This window comes from Genypterus blacodes, unplaced genomic scaffold, assembly GCF_046128005.1.
Source record: "Genypterus blacodes isolate CSIRO-AG114 ecotype Tasmania unplaced genomic scaffold, CSIRO-AGI_Gbla_v1 ptg000032l_1, whole genome shotgun sequence".
NCBI classification, from domain to species: Eukaryota; Metazoa; Chordata; class Actinopteri; order Ophidiiformes; family Ophidiidae; genus Genypterus; species Genypterus blacodes.
This window is the reverse complement of record NW_027466845.1, coordinates 1,216,637-1,233,475: the sequence shown is the minus strand read 5'-3', so window position 1 is coordinate 1,233,475 and position 16,839 is coordinate 1,216,637. Positions and strand designations below refer to the sequence as shown.

The 16,839-nt window shown below is 46.0% G+C and overlaps 1 protein-coding gene across 2 annotated transcripts in view; it reads right to left on the bottom strand.

Moving 5' to 3' along the window:
• The window catches only part of fndc3a (fibronectin type III domain containing 3A), a 40,868-nt gene that overhangs the window by 20,361 nt on the left and 3,668 nt on the right, over positions 1-16,839 (bottom strand). For both annotated transcript variants that reach the window (XM_076145964.1, XM_076145965.1), the window contains 2 exons: positions 15,371-15,511; positions 5,840-5,915 (listed from right to left, as the gene is read on the bottom strand). In XM_076145964.1, coding sequence (XP_076002079.1) covers positions 5,840-5,915; positions 15,371-15,511 — 217 coding nt within the window. The remainder of the gene's footprint in view (positions 1-5,839; positions 5,916-15,370; positions 15,512-16,839) is intronic.

Genomic DNA, 16,839 nt, shown 5'->3' with positions numbered 1-16,839 from the left:
TTGATAAAGTTTTCCCTAATTCTTCATATTTGAAGAGCTGCTCATGATTCCTCCTGCAGCCCCTCGGTCTGGCATGAATGACGTGTGATGGGCGGGTTGGTAACCTTCATGCTTGTGATTAGTGCAGGAATATCATGTTGCTGCTTTTGCTCGCAGCCCTCTGATGAACAAGAGGAACATGACAGCCCAGCCCGTCAGGTTCTTGCTCAGAATATAGATTCCACTCTGAAATCATGAGGTCCATTCATAGGAAAAAGGTATCTAAGTGACGCTGATGACACTCAGTCGCCGCTTCATCCATATGACATCATGATACATACACACACACACACCCTCTCCAGGTATAGCAGCTGGACAGGATGGTATGCTTAAGAGCTACACACACAAAATGCCATTGGAACCGGGACCACAAGTCGACACAATTTGCTTTACAAACATAAAGAATTGTTTCTTATTTGTCCCCTATAGGCAAAATGTTTGTGTAACCCTGGAGTCAGATGTTGCACACGGCTTTGGCTGCTTAGTTTCAGTCTCAAAGGACAGGACAACCTGAAGTCACTCTGATGGAAAATATACTAAACCTGAGCGCAGCGCCAACAGGGATGAGATGAGATGCTTCACAGGAAAGGCAGAGATAAGGGACAAGTGGACAGATGGGTTGGCTGGACAACCTATCAGTCTTTCCACTCTGTTAGAAAGCAAGAGGACACTGGTGATGTGGCTGTAAACCGAGTCTAAGCCAGGTGTCGCACACGCACGCACGCGCGCACACACTCTCACACACACACACACACACACACACACTTTGGGCTCCTTGTCATGATGCCAGAATAGCTGTCTTGCATTTTGTAGGGGCAGGCACATCTCTGTCAGGCCCAATAATCCCATTGGAGCTACATGGTGCTCTCAGCCACTGACTAGAGACTGAATCATTTAAAGTGATGTGAATCACCGCCAGACAAAGTGAGACAAAGAAATGGCTACAATGAACACAATGATCCTGATGCCGACTTGCTCCCCCCAGTCACCGCGCTCAGCAGGTGAGCAGTGCCAGTGATCAGTGATCAAGCCGTTAGATGGAGCAGATGCTAAGGAGTGTGGACCGAGGGCGGACTGGGGCTCTTGGCTAAGGCCAGGGTGGCTCGTCCAGCACATAGATCTCTTCTAATGGCAAAGAAGATGGCAAGCAGCAAGATGCTAAATGTTCGCTAAATACCCTCCCACCCTGGAAGATATCAAAGAGACACATTACTTTCATAGACTGCTTTTAACAAGACTGTCTACTCTGATAAGGGAGGGTGTCATGTGCGAACGTGAGGCAATTACGCACATCCAGCAGCTAAAAATAGACGAGTGAATACACAAATTGATGTGGGATGGAGCAAATCTAGAAAAATACACCTAATCTAGTTCATCCTATATTTCTAGATTTGTCACAGCAGCTTCATCGGCACACACTCGGGGTTTTATGTTTAGGACAAGCATGTGATCGGACGACACTGGGCTGGACACGGACACGGCTCTATTGTTGAGAACAAACAACGAGAGTCACATGTGCATACATGCATGCATACCCACATGCATGCATACGCTCACACACACACAAGCTCCTTCCTCCCTCCTTGCACCACAAGCGGTGAGTCATCCCTCTATTCACGTCACTGAGAGATGAGTGCACCCTGTGACAGGCCAGTTAGTAGCAGTCACACTGATCTATGTGGCTCCTCTTTGTTTCCCCTCTGATGGAGAGACCATGTATGCTCACTCCCTATTATGAAGGTTTACTCAGCTCGTAATGGGGGGGCCGTTGGAGCTCAGTCAGACAAGAGCAGGAAGGAGAAGGGCACAGTGCATCACGGCTTTGTGCCTCGGCAGGATCACTGCATTTTCTTCTGTGTCATGTAAACCTGAACTGCTGCCAAAGCCCTCAGCTATGTGGAAGAGACAAATCAAAGGCTACAGACAAGAAATATCCATCAGCTGGGAGATATTACACAGCAGCCGGAGCAGCACACAGGTCATTACATTCATGTTAAAACATCTGGTCTGCAGGCGTCACAAACGGTAGCTAACTCATTCACTTACCAACGGAGATTACACCACGTCGTTTATCATTTGTTATTTTTCAATCAATTCTAATGTTTAAAGGAAAACATACGAGTGGCCGAGAACCCTGGAAATGTCATGGAAGGTCGTCTACGGAGCGAGCCATAAACAAAAAGCTCGTCATTCTCAGATCAATCTTCTTTTTTGGGCAACTACAATTTATCTTAATTGTTCACAATATTGGCCTTGCAGCTCTTCCTCCTCCTACAAGTACTCCAGCTGTCTTCCATTCACAATTCCTGAATGTGTTGGAGCCAGACTCCATTGTTGCCGTCACAAAGCCAGCACATCCACCAACAATGGCCGAGAAGGAAATAGATGCTATCAAGACAAATAACATGTAACGCATCTTCCTGAAACTCTGCGTTTCAGCAACAAGTCTCTCCATCATCGTGACGCCAAATCAACATACTGTATTGTTTCACTGTTGTGTGTTGGTCAGCGGTGGACAGTTCATTCTATCAGCTGTCAGATTAAGCAGCAGGAGCAGTGTGGCAAAGTCAAAAAAAGGAAGAAAAGAAAAGCACAATAAAGAGAGAATACAATCACTAAATGAAAATGTTAGTGGTTGAATTCAGGTTTAAACACACCAGCTACTGTACCAGACTGAATACTGTACACTGGCACTTATCCCCAAAGCCCAATCTAACACACGGTATCTAAGCCATCTAATTTCACCAATTATTGAGTGAAAGCAATTCACATTTGTTTTGTTCGTGGGCGTATAACTGGGAGGAGGCAGTGGCAGAGCTTGCTCGTGTGGGAGAGTGCCCGCTGGAGCGCTGCTTTGTCAATACGCTGCTTTCAGCCAACGACCAGGTCACACAAACCGATGGTCAGGAGGTGCACTGCAGCACAGCGGCCTCCCGCCCACACACACCGTTTGGGTAAGAGATGGGGCTGTTGTTGCCGGTCTCTGTTGATAAGTGAATGCAATTAGGCGACGTCTCAGAGACATCCAGTCACTGTTTGCCTCTAAAGCACTGCACATTCCACTCTTTTGTGGCCATGTAGACAGTTGGTTTTGGAGGCACCGAGGTTTTGATATTACTGTTAAAACATCCACAACCCCTGTACAATGGATGTGAACGCTATTTAGTTTGATGTGCTCTGATATTTAAGTTCACTTGGAGCAACATCAAAGCATAAACATCGCGTTGGATTATTTGGATTAAAGAGATTTCAGGTAGGAGAGCTTCAGTGCCGCCTGCGGTACTCTGGGAGAATGTTAGATTCGGCAATTTCTTTGTGATTTGGTTGAAATGACACTTTCACTTATTGGAGACGATATGAGAGTGTGGCATTATCGTCCATCACTGTGGAGGATAATTGGGAAAAACAGCTTTGCTCAGAGGAGGCGACTGTGCCAAAAACCGATTCACAGGGCCGCCAAAGGAAAGGTGTCCAAGATAGATTCTGAAAACATAGGAGAAAACAACAAAACATCCGTGAACCGACACTGGGAATTGAACACTCACTGCTGAATCAGAGCAGCTGCTGAACATTAATGTGCACCAGTGGGAACTCTAATGTTTGTCATTTCCCTGTAGCTGCGGTAAAGCCAACCACAGCAACAAGACCCCCAAAGATGACAATTGCAACAGTTTTGAAACTCATTTGATGATTGCATGAGCACATAAGACAAAGAAGAGCAGAGGTGACTTCCTGTGTTCATGGAGAAAGAAACCTATCATATCGTTTCTCATTGTTTCCACTGTCCACTGCACAAACAACTTTTACAGACACCGTTACGTTGAAAGGACCTGCTAGTAAACTTTACAAACAAAGAAAAGCTCCTACGGGATACAAGGACTCCCTATGCACAAAATGGAACTCAACTGCACTAACTGGATCCATACAAATGGCCCAGCAAGTATTGGGGGTTGCCTCCCTCACAGTTCTGATCTTTGGCACCAGTTGGTACACGTCCCAACCAAACTAAGGATGTCTTAGAGGATGTCGTAACTATAACAACAGATTTCATTGTAATAAATTAGGGCGTATCGCTTGCAAATGTCACGGCCATCTTGTGAGCACTTCACCTTCCTGCTCTCGTCGCTGTTGTAAAACCTTTCTACAAAATGTTTGCATACCATACGGCCAGATTAAGGTCCATGCAAATCAGATGACCACCAAAGTGCCAGAGCTCTCCAATGAATCCCTTTAGAAGCCTGTTGACAGTTGCCAGTATTCGCAGGTGGTATCCTTAAACTCTGTGTTAGTGTTTTAACCCCTGTGGTATCTAAGGGCGCTGGATATGAGATATGTTGCCTTCCTGGGAATACTGTAAAGCACCAGCTAGTTAACAAATCTAAATCTAAATTTTCACTGTAATCAAATGTTTTGGGTAAGTCTTAACTGGGTAAGGAACAATTAAAAGTGGACACCTGCACATTGTTGTTGGACACAAAGAACTTTGTGCCAAACAACAATTGAATCCTGATATTCCAAAGCAAACACTGTGGGACACACACACAGCTCCAGCCCACAGTGTGACTGAGTGCCGTCACAGTGGAGCGCTGCCAGAGCTGCTATTTATACAGGGCGTATCTGCAACCATTGTTAATATGTAACAAATGTACAAACATGTCTGACTCAATATTGGCACAAACTAGGGAGGCAGTAGTCGAGTGGGTAGAGCTTCCGCTTGGGAACCGGAGGGTTGCCGGTTCGAGTCCCTGCCGAGGTGCCCCTGAGCAAGGCACCGAACCCTCAATTGCTCCCCCTCTGCGAAGGGTGGTAATGTAATGAAATGTAAGTCGCTTTGGATAAAAGCGTCTGCCAAATGATCGTAATGTAATAATGTAATGTAACAAACAGGAAAAAAATGTCAGCAGCATCTCTGTATCAAAATATTGTTCTGTAGATTTAACGTTTTGTTTTGTATAATAATGAATGTCTTTACACAACAGATCCCCACAGACTCTTACGGGGGCTAAGGTTTCTGTAACGTGTCAAATGCAGACAAAATCATTGAATTGATGATTGATGATTTAGTGGAATTTGGGATTTTGGATAAAACGCATCAGAAATATTCCTTAATTAATGTAAATACCTGTTGTGTTTTGTGGTTTTATTTTGTGTTACGTTCTTACACAAGCACAAGCTGAGAGACAGAGTGTGTGTGTGTGTGTACGTCGTGGCTGCATAACTGCTGGGAAGAGAAAAGAAACCAGAAATTCAGCAAGAACCGCTACATGGAGGGCAGCGACTTCTGTCACCACGCAGCTGACTTACTAGGAAGAATACCTGCCACATAGGATGGTAAACACACCTTCAGTACAAGGGGCAGTACACCTTCAAACAGAAGGGGAAGTACGTGCTGTCAGTTCACCCCTACAGAGCTCTACCCGTCTACAAACACCACTCAGAGACGCGCGGCATGGGTTTATTGGTGGCTGTCTGCTGTGTGAATCTGACATCCCACTCAATAAAATGGATTAGACACACGATAAGACCGGATCCGAACGGGAACAAAGAAGGGAAGCTGGGAAAATTACAGCAGAATCCAGGGAAAGTAGGGAGAATGTAAGCGTAAATAAAACTACAGTGGATTTTATACGGTTGTGTTTTTAGTGATCATACTAACCTGACTTACCTTTAACCAGTTTATAGTGACAGAATGTTCCTTTTATGAGGATCTGATCGAGAAGATGTTATCTGACGCACTCAAATCCCCTGACACATTAAAAGCTCAACACTATAATGATGATAATAAAAGCAGCTTCCTTACCTGGGATATACTGAAACTGACCATCCTCTTGTCGAATAGTGAAGGCCTCACCTGGGTTTACCTGCACCAGGATTACCTGCAGAGAAAACAGGGGGAAACTCAACATCGGTTCACTAAATTCACTTGAAATGAAAACAAAACATCGTCTTGTGTGAAATGTATAAATGTATTAATCCAACTGTACAGCTCAGCCTTGTGTGTGTGTGTGTCTGTGTGTGAAAGTCTCTCCAGCATTAAAACAAGACCTTGACAGATTGATGTAAACCACATGGAAAGATCACAATGGTCTGGTTCCACCTCTGTTGTCACACTGATGACAGACTCCCATGTCATTGAGAAATCATATGTGGCACAGATGGGGAGTAGAACCCAGCTCATCTGCACTTATTACCGTGAGGCTTAATATGTAGCAACATTAGGGAGCAGTGCAAACATCAAAGCCAGGCTGGTGAGTCAAACAGGGCACTCTGACCGCTCCTGGGGTTCCTGAGGAACGCTAAGTTCCCCCCAGAGCTGACTGGTCAGCAATCTGCAGGGGGTAAAGATTCATTAAACTGCTAAATCACATTTTAACAGGACCAACACAGATGTTTTCATCATCTTCAGTCTGCTGTAACTGTTCTAGTTCAATAACTGAGCCTAGCAACGCTGCACCCAATCATGGTACAGATTCCACACTGAACCCTTTTATGTCTTTATAACCTTTTAATGTCGGTCATAAACAAAAGAGAAAACATGCTTTTGTAAAGCCGTTGTGGATGTTTTCATGAACCACTGACTGGTTAAAGACAGGAATACAGAATGTTACTCTTACTCAAGTACAATGCAAACAGACTTGTGTTCACGTCACCAGAGCTGTTTATTTAAAAAGACAACATTAAGGACCTTTAATATTCTAATGTAAAGAATCATTTCTGACTGGCTAAAAGAAATGAATGTGAGACTACCTAACATGTACATTGGGCAACAAGTAGCTTTGCTGAGTAAATGGACATTAACCTTTAGTTTGTAAATGATATATAGTATAAATATGTCACTGTATATACCCTTATATATCACTTTATTGTTTTTACAGTCAGGGAGGCTTTTCAGCTCTTCATCCCTAAATAATGTTCACTAAACTCAATTTACAATGACGACAACAACACAAGATACTGACGGCTACATTGCAAAATAAAACAACACAATACAACAAAATATTTTGACTAAAAACTAATGAATTTCATTGATTTTTTAAAAATACGTTCTTATATTTTTGGTTATAAAAACACCTTTGACGACTCTGTTTAACCTGATTCATTTGGTTGAAAATATTTCCATACAAAACAGTTCTAAACTAGAAATCTCTCCTCAGATGAATCTTTTACAATGTGGCTCTGGTCAGTGGAGTTCATGAACAATGCCGACAAAACCAGGAACACACTGAATCACGCTGCTTCTCCTAATACAAAAGACAGGAGAATCGGGAACAGAGGAGACTATTTCAATGTTTATGACATCCTCGCTTTCCAGTGACGGGAGCCAAATGAAAATACCGGAACAATCTGTCCGTCCACACTGCCAGAGATAATTAACTTCTCCCATCCGATCCATCGCTCTCCCCCCGACAAACCCTATACATTCTCAGCTGATACACATCATCACACTCTCAGATGCCTCAGACTGTGTGTGGGTGCCATTTACCTCACTCTTCTGGAAGTCACTGTCATAGAACCTACACTCCCCTGAATAAGGGCTTTGGCTACGGCTCTCCTCAAGCACAGAGATCATCAGCACCTCCATCTCTGACTCGGCTCCCATTCATCCGCTCGGCTGCTGGAGGAAGAAGCCCTTTGACTGCCACACATACAACCTCATATGCTCGTACACACCCACACAGGCAGCGTCAGCGGCAAGTGTGGATGGGGGTGGGGGTGGAAAAGTGCTGGGGGGGAGGGGGAGGGGGAAGGGGAAGGGTGGGGGGGGGGCACGGGAGTTCTAATTTAATCAAAATCAAGGCGCTTCACACTTGTTTGCATGTGTGTGCCCCTCCTAGAATCTCTCTCTCTCTCTCTTTTTTTCTCTCCATATATCCTCAACCTCAGTCACATTCCAAGTCAATAATGTGTCATTCATTACATTTAACTTGATAAAACTAATGGAAGAAATTTTTACTTACAAAAGATCTGGCTGCTACTTACTGTTGCCCGCATTGCTTTGTTTCTCATTCAGCCGTTGTCATTCATGCAAACGCAGAGAAGGAAGGAAGGAAGGAAGGAAGGAAGGAAGGAAGAGATGCTCCAGGGTCCACCAGACCCTCTCCCACTTCACCCAACCCACATGACCTGCTGTGCTACCACATCTGGCTGGGCTGAGGATCTACGCCGTCTACTTCCACTAACTGCGCCGCCAAATCCAGGAAGACGCCGGCGTCAGGCGCAGCTGGAGCCGCGTAGGTGGACGGCGTTCCGTCTCTTCTGCTGGCTCGATGTGGCGTTCGCGTCAAGTGTAGCGGGAAGCTCGTGTTTGCTCAGCCTGGCTCGGTCTCTCCTGATCCATAGCGCCGCTCTCTGCAGCAGGCGAAGGCTCGCTCACTCCTGCCGCTGGCTCTAGTGCAGCCTCCCCACCGTTCAGTATCCACAGCAACCCCCTCAACAAATAAGCCGCGGCGATGTCCGCGCAGAACCTTCAGCGCAAGGAGTGAAACCTTATCAGCGGCCACTCTGTCGCTCCCTCTCTCTCTCTCTCTCTCTCTGGCAGATGAGGCCAATGAACCCAGGAAGACCCCAGACCAAAAATGAAAAAGATTTGGGAAGATGCCACAGTTTGTTATTCAGTTTCCTCCTCTCCCCTGTCACTGACTGTGTGCCTGCTCTGCTGACGCCAGCTGTGGACCTTATTATGGTTCATTTTCACAGCATTCCATCAGGATGCGATGATGGCACAGCTGTAGAAAATGAGCTAGCAAAAGGCAAAGCGGGTTCCATAACGTGGGGAGTCCTTTGTTCTGCCTCTTTCACAACGACAACAATGGCGTGAGAGAGCCGAACGACCCGAGCAGCTTCAGAGGCTGACATATACGACTACGCTACAGTCAATCTCCCTCGCTCGCTCCCTCCCTGCTCTCCCTCCCCCTCATACTCTCCCTGCTTCTCTCCCATTCACAGAGCGACATGCCATACGCCCTCTATTAATACTCCGATGTGAGAGGAGATGAGGTTGTGGGAGTTCAATTGCAGAGCCCCGGCGCTGTGCGACAAACGCAGCCTCCGGTTCGAGTTCTGTCTTCTTATCTCCAAAGATCACACGCCATCCCACTGACAGTCAAAACAGAGACACCGTTTGTGCGGGGACACAATGGACAGCGCTTGTAAGTATTCAGTGCCGCTGTAACATCTGTCCTCATTCATTCTAAACCAATCACTCCTTAAAGTGACAGTGCCGAGCATCTGAGCATGTGCCAACTTCACAAACCCTCTCTTGCCGTCATAGAGACCGCCGCACCACAGCGTATTATACTGTAACGTCTCTACAATATGAAATCCTGCAAACTGACTGATTCATAGATCAGGGTCCAAGGACAACAGGCCGGTTTCAAATCACTTCAAGTGAGCGGCTGCCATATTGGATTAGAAACAACCCATAGTGTGTGTGAGAGAACAACACACAATCTCATTCCAGCAAACTGCCACAGGTGAATTTGGTGGATTCCATAAGGACCTCATTACATTGAGCTAATATAAAGTAGCTATCAATATCAAGTCAGGTGCACTCCTGAGTGTATTCTGTTACACCTGATCATCATATTACAAATATAAACACAGCGGTTCAGTTTTCATGCACAGGGTGTTGTGTGTGTGTATATATTTTCAACCACACTGTTTGAGCAAAGGCCCTGGAAAATAAATGAAGAAAGAGACTCATCTAATTCTCTGAACTTTCTTATTTCTAGCTCTGGTTCTAGCTGCTAGCCTTGTCGTCACAGCTGGAGTCGTTGTGGTGGCGACTGAGATGTGCCCGACTTTTGCTGATGACCACGACACACGCCGCACGCACGCCACACACTTCTCCGCTCATGGGCGTGGCGGCTACAGTCCCTGTACAACTAACCACGAGCCACATCCTGTCAGTCAACACATTCAGTCCAGGCACAGGATTAAACTGCATAAAGTAAACTTCTGACTCTTCATCTCTTTGATAGTTTATTTTTATAACAAATTGGCCTTATGTTGAAAAAAATAAATCCTTATCAGATGAAAACTACATTCCTGCCCGCACAGAGCGACTGTACGCTGATGTCATTTGGCCGTGGCTGGACGGGGCTCTGGCACTAGGACACCGTAAAGGTTGCATTTCCCACAGATGACTAAGCACTGCGTCGTGCGATGGTCTCTTGGTAACGTTCGCAACAGGAATGACAGAGCGGTGGATGGCAGGAGCGCTGCATTAAGGGAACAGCTGTGACAAACTCGGCAACGGCGACGACGCATCTTAGTAAAACGCTGTATTCAAAAAGAGTGGAAGGGCTGAATTGTTGCCGGCGTTGTGCGGCGGTTGTCTCTGAGTGCCCAGAGATGCAGATGGAACAGCGCTCCGTCACAGAGGCGGCCGCCGCTGTGCTTTATCACACGGGGGAGCGGGGGGCCTCCTCCGTGTGCTCGTGGCTCTCGGCGCTGACGTTTCTCTGCCGCCGGTGACTCAGAGTTCAGCTTTCTCACTATTTGTTCCTCTTAATTGTTTACTGTGCGTCGTTGTGGCAGACGGGAGGCAGGAGAATAAGGGACCATCCCTGCTGGCATCAGAGCCGGCCAGGAACTAACGCAATCGCCCTGAAGTTGATGACATAAGCTTACGTGTGGCATCGTAATTCAAGGCAATTTGGTGATGCACTCTCCTACATCCCCTGGATACGACGCTGGACCGGGTCATTTTATGTAATCTTTTACTTACCAGGGAAAAAACACACACATAATGAACCGTGTAAGTCCAGGTCAGCTTAGTCACACAGGATTCAACCAACATGTGTCTTTGTACTGTAAAGACACATGTATGCATGTATGTATAGATCATATGGATCGGTTAGGGACAGACGGAGGAAAACGCGTCTTTAAGATTTATTATAAAGCCAATTAAGGATCAATACTTTGTTGTTCTGCTGCCTTATCAGTGACGGTTTGTTCCGCTAAGCCACAAATCAGTATGTGTATATATGATGAGGTTTAGATTAAATGCTTGCTTAGGCACCGACACTGCCCACACTTCAGCTGGGGCTCTTTTCTAATTATAGAAGTGTCTCTCTTGAAAACTATCCCTCGTCAAAATCTGTGAGTGGAATACTTATCAGCATCAACCGTGTTAGACAGGTGACAGATTCTTTCCAGACAGAATATAGTGACAGGAGCGGACACTTCCATTCTCATTCCATCAGACCTTTTCAACCTTTTGACTCACACTGGTGTAAATATAAACCCTTTGCTTCAGACGCGTCGATTTTACTCAACGTCGCCTTTCTTCTGTCCGGTCTGAGCTCATAGATTATTACGAGGACTATTCATTATTATTACTACTTCTATTTCACAGGTACTTTAACTAGCGGTGAATATTTTTAACAAATAAAGCCTGCAGCCTTTTCACAGTATTATTAGTCAGTAATGGATGTTAGAAATGAGTGGCACTAATTGTAAGTATTCTCTTTTAATATCTGCGTCGGCGCTGTGCTAACGGTGCCGTTTGTGCTGTGAGCTTAGTAAGTTAAGAGTTCCAAACACGGCTGAGTCACGCACTGTCCACCTCGTCGTTCTCGTTTACAAATTGCGGGCTCGCCGGGTCTTCGCAGATGATTCAGTGGCTCGCCGGGACTCATGCAGAGTGGGCCGCGTTTCTGTCACACCATCTAAAGCCCTCTGACAACTTGTTAGAGGCACGGGGCCAAGGTCCCGTCTCCCGTGTCTCGCTTCAACATACGAGGCAAATGAGGCCTCGCTATTCCACAGTAACATTAGCCCACACATGGCATGTTGCCACGGGCGGACCGCACACTCGTAGCTGTCTGCTCTCTGGTCAATTTGCGGATTTACAATTTTCATGCCAAGTATATTCCTCCGTGACCGCAGCAAACAGTAGCTTTTCTTCCTTGGATATCAGCTCAGTGTCGAAGCAGATCTTAAACAGACATGAAGGCATCCAGAAAAGAAGAAAACCCTCTCCTATTTGTACTTGAGTTGTTTCATAACCTGCACAGAATACTGTCTAACACGTTTCTATTTCAGAAAATAACACTTAGTAAATTCTAACTCATCCCCAAACATCCATCTTCAGATCTTTCTCAGTTTTCCCATTATCAACACGGTGTTTGTCAAGTTTATACTGACACACACGCAGAGAACTAAAGCCTGTCTCACAACACAAACACTAAGACGGAGGAGAGATGTAACGGCAGGTCTAATGGCAGCGTGCAAAGAACAACAATGAACAACATTTATATCCCCGTCGGCGCAGCACAGCAACGGCTTTGTACATAAGCCATTAGGCGAGGGTTAAATATTGACAGAAAAAAAGACTGATTCATCTGATACTAATTCAGTTACAAAACAAGCCCGCAGCAGGGAAAAAGTTGGCGGAGGGGTTTAAATGGATGGAAGCAGTGAATCATAGCACGGGCAAAGTCATCTCTAAAAACGAATCATCTCAGGTAATGACCCCAGGACAACAGCTTCCTCTCTGACTCATACTAATTGGTCCAACAGAGCGTTAATACCAAGCCCGGTCTGAGATAGAGAAAACCGGGAGCGGAGAATGAGGTGTACTTGCTGCTTCTCCGGCTAAAAGGTCAGAGACAAAGGGGTCAGCCATCACGGCGGATCCTCCTCACTGTCACCGCGGCCCTGCCTCCCTGCGTCAGGGCCGGAACCCCTCCAGTGAGTTGTGATCCTCGCTCCGCAGCTGTCAGGATATTTGCACACCTCCTCAGACGTACAAACACACTCGCTTGTTCACAGGGAGAAAAAAAAAAGAAGAAAAAAAAAGCCTTGAAAAGCCCAGAGCTGAGAAATGTAAAATGGACGGTTTGTTTCCCCTCTAACATCACATGGGATAATCGCTCAGACGCAGATCCACAAACAGAATCACGTAGAGTCGTATTTTGCCATATCGGCTCCCTACGAGGCTCTGAAAACCCAAACACACAGCATTCACTGACTGTTTCTTTAAAGGCAAAATATATGTAGGTAGCTGAAAGGTAAAATAACACACGGTGAAAGATCATAAGTGATCATGCAGCGGTAAGTAAAACCCAGCAGCTTCTCTACGCTGACAGCTGTTCCTCCTCTGAATGTGAGCAGCTTCACGGTGCGTATCAGCCATCGCAAACATGCAGCGTGTGAACCCGGTCTGAGCGGCAGGTTGGAAACGAGAGCATTTCACCCGTTTCGCCCTAAAACACACCGTAAGCTCCGACGCAGGATGTGCACAGGTAATCAGGTAACCTTTGTGGGAGGCGGCGAGGTGATTGAATTCCATGAGAACACCGACAACACAAGCTGCAAAAATGTGATCTCTATGTGAACAAAGCCTCATTCAGCCCCGGGTTTTTCCACTGTGGAAAATGACAAGATGACTGGAAAGGCGTGTTTATAGGGCAGTGCTAATATTAGCCAGTCTTATCTCCACAAACTGCACAAGACGGGGGGGGGGGAAAATGACGGAAAAGATATCTCTGTGGGTTCCACGCCGTCCCCCAGGAAGTCAGGAAGTCACGGAAACTTAAAGCAAATCGAACTGATGGCCATCAAAATGACAGGGAAACCACCCGGGCCTGTCAGGTCCGCTGAGCCTCACTGAGACGCTGACCACAGTGATTAGAGGTTCAACCAAAGCTGCCTGTGGACGTTTACACAACAGAAACATCCGAGTGGTCCTTTCAATATTTACAAATGAAATCAACATGCAAATGATCTGTTTGAAAGAAGGGAATTATGTTGTTGTTGTGCCTTTTCAGCCCCGTACTGTCGGCCATTAGGGAGCACCAGCGTCAGTCTGTACACTCTGTACTTCAGTAGTTTAGTGTTATGTTAATTGAAATGAAGTATGAAGTACAATCTGTAAATCTCTAGCATTGTACGAATGCTACGTTCCGTGTTCTTGAGTTTCAAGCGTATTCCCTGATTGGTCATGACCCAATTCATGCCGTTACAGCAATGTTTTCACTTCAGTCAGCAGGTTAAAGACACTGGTGACATCACTGATTGGGTGGAGGGGGTGGGGGCGTGTCCAGAAGTGCAACATGGCTGAAAGTTCTGGGACAGTTTGTACTTTTGATGCTGGTGCTCGTACACTTTGGAATGGTGCGACTCTAACGACCCAGAGAGTCCCTTAATGGTTGCGTTTCACATCAGTATCGCACAGACAAATCACCACTTACGCTCCGTCTGACGGACCGCAGAGGGGAAAAAAAGGAAAGTGTACGCAGAGATAATGGAGACGTGGACTCCAAGAGACAAACTCAGTGTAGGGAGTACATCTTCATAGCCCCGCACACTACACACACACACACAGGCTTTTTATTATGATCGATTAGGCCTCTTTTCAGTTGGAATGGGGTTAGTTAATGACATCTATACTCAAACCTGAAAATAAAGAATTGAAAAAAACGACTTGCGTGCTTTAGCAAAGAAGCAGGCGGAACATTTCACCACTTCACTTGTAAAGGTTAACTGAGATTGACGTCTGTGGCGGGTGAAGCATGTGGAGGCGACATGCATCTCGCCCTCGTTCATCACAGAACCCAAAGGGGGTGGGGGGGGCTGAGGAGTTTTTGGCCTGACAGCGTTTTTGGTGCATAGCTGTGAAAGGTGCGACAGTTCCCAGCGCAAACACAGCGTCGACACATCCAAACAGTCCTGAGGGGAACGCCAATAAGTGAGAACACCTGCGCTGTTCCCCAAGGTGTGTGTGTGTGTGTGTGTGTGTGTGTGTGTGTGTGTGTGTGTGTGTGTGTGTGTGTGTGTGTGTGTGTGTGTGTGTGTGTGTGTGTGTGTGTGTGTGTGTGTGTGTGTGTGTGTGTGTGTGTGTGTGTGTGTGTGTGTGTGTGTGTGTGTGTGTGTGTGTGTGTGTGTGTGTGTGTGTGTGTAGGGCCTTTTACACCTGCCCTACCAGCTAAACACTGCAGGCAAAGGACCGAGCTGGGAATAAAATGTTGCATCCTATGTTGCATTCCGTCACCTCGTATCAATATTAGAGAAGGAGACTTTGCAACGGAAATGTCAAATTGAGTGATTCTGTCTGCGACAACCGCTTCACACAGGAAAAGCTCACACACACACATACACACACAAACAAACAAAAGCCACAATTAGTCACCCTGTACCTGCAGTGCACTATACTGAAGTGAGTGCGATGCAGCTGCAAAGAAACTCTCAAAGCCCTCGAGAGTCCAAATGAAAAGCCGGCACGCTGCAAATCGACAAAGACCTTGTTGTGTAGATTACCAGACACTGCTGAAAAAAGGCAGGGATCGGCCTAGAGTACCAGTGAAAGAGAAGCAGAAGTGTGTACCTGCTGGGGGCCCTCCCCGTTGACCATGTTTGGCGGCGGCGGGGCCAGCATTGGGAGTTCAGAGCTGAGAAGCTGGCCGGACTCCAGAGGTGGGGTGTGGTCTGCCATGTCTCCCTCATTCACACCACTGAAGAGGTTCTCCTGCAACAGAGAGGGCGGTCAGTGTAAGTGCTCAGGGAAAACAGCGAGGGTCTGCGGCTATACGATCTACGGGCTTTTCAGTCAAGTCATTAGAATCATGCGGAGAAATACATTTAGCCCGACCGCATCGTGCGAGAGGCACCGCTCGTCACTGAGCTCGGGATGTACGGAACAGATTCAAACCCAGATCCAACAGAATCCCTGAAGAAATGTCTGAGACGTGACATTTGATTACGATCTGGATTCTGAACTGTTGAATGTTTCATGTTTGTTTCCAGTGACATTTACAGTACGTGCTACAATCTCATGCTGGTATTTTTGTCGAGTCTTCCTGGCTGTTAGATTGACGCAGGACATAAAAGAGAATGAATCAACGTAAATGACTGTGTGAAACAGTTTGTCATACCATCTTTATTACTGTTATGAATGCATGACCGGTGATCCTGGAACCATAAAGGCCCCGGTGATGGACTAGGAGCATCACAGGAGGACTACAGGGACCTGAACACCCAAACCTGGTATTCAGTCAGCTGGTGAAGTAAATCTTGAGGAGCTCTGATGTTCTGATCCTGTGACACTTCGAAACTCTCCAGACTCTAACACACACACACAGCACCCATGGGAGTCAACTCGACACAGGATCAATGTTTTTACCCATAATCCTAACCACAACTACTTCTACCTCTTTGTGGTTGTGTGTGTGTCGTGTGACTTTTTCTACCACAGCCTATGATGCGATGCGTAGCTGCCTACACTGCTGTATGACATCGTCATTGTACCTAAGAGATCATCCAACCAACAACACGATGTCATCCAGGACCCCGCGTCCACACTAGGCTTCCTGCTGTTGCCCCGTCTGTCACCCTATTGTTTCAAATGACTTGAACATTACATTGCCTATTTTGCGTCAGGATCTCAGTTTTTCTTTCTCTAAAACAACAACATTGCATAGAATAGCCTGGTAATGTGGAGATCAGTCAGTCCAAGGCTGCTGCAGAATAAGGATTCAGAAGTCTTTGTTACTACTTTCTGCGATTGTCTCGGCAATCTCAGTGATAAATCATCTGAAAATGCTAATTGTCATTTATCATGATAATTGTACTGATTCTAATTAAAGTTGCTTATGAATGTGCTTTCGTGATTAAAACATGACTTCATTAATTTTCTGTCAATCCGCCGTCTGACCGCAAAAATTCAGTGATTGTTTCTGCATCAGATATCACAAAAATATTTGAATGTTTTTGTCATTTTGTGCGGCTACAGACTCAAGGCTATTTTCTATCACCTCAAAATGACAACGGGAGCTTTGTTCTTCCACTTCCTTTCAT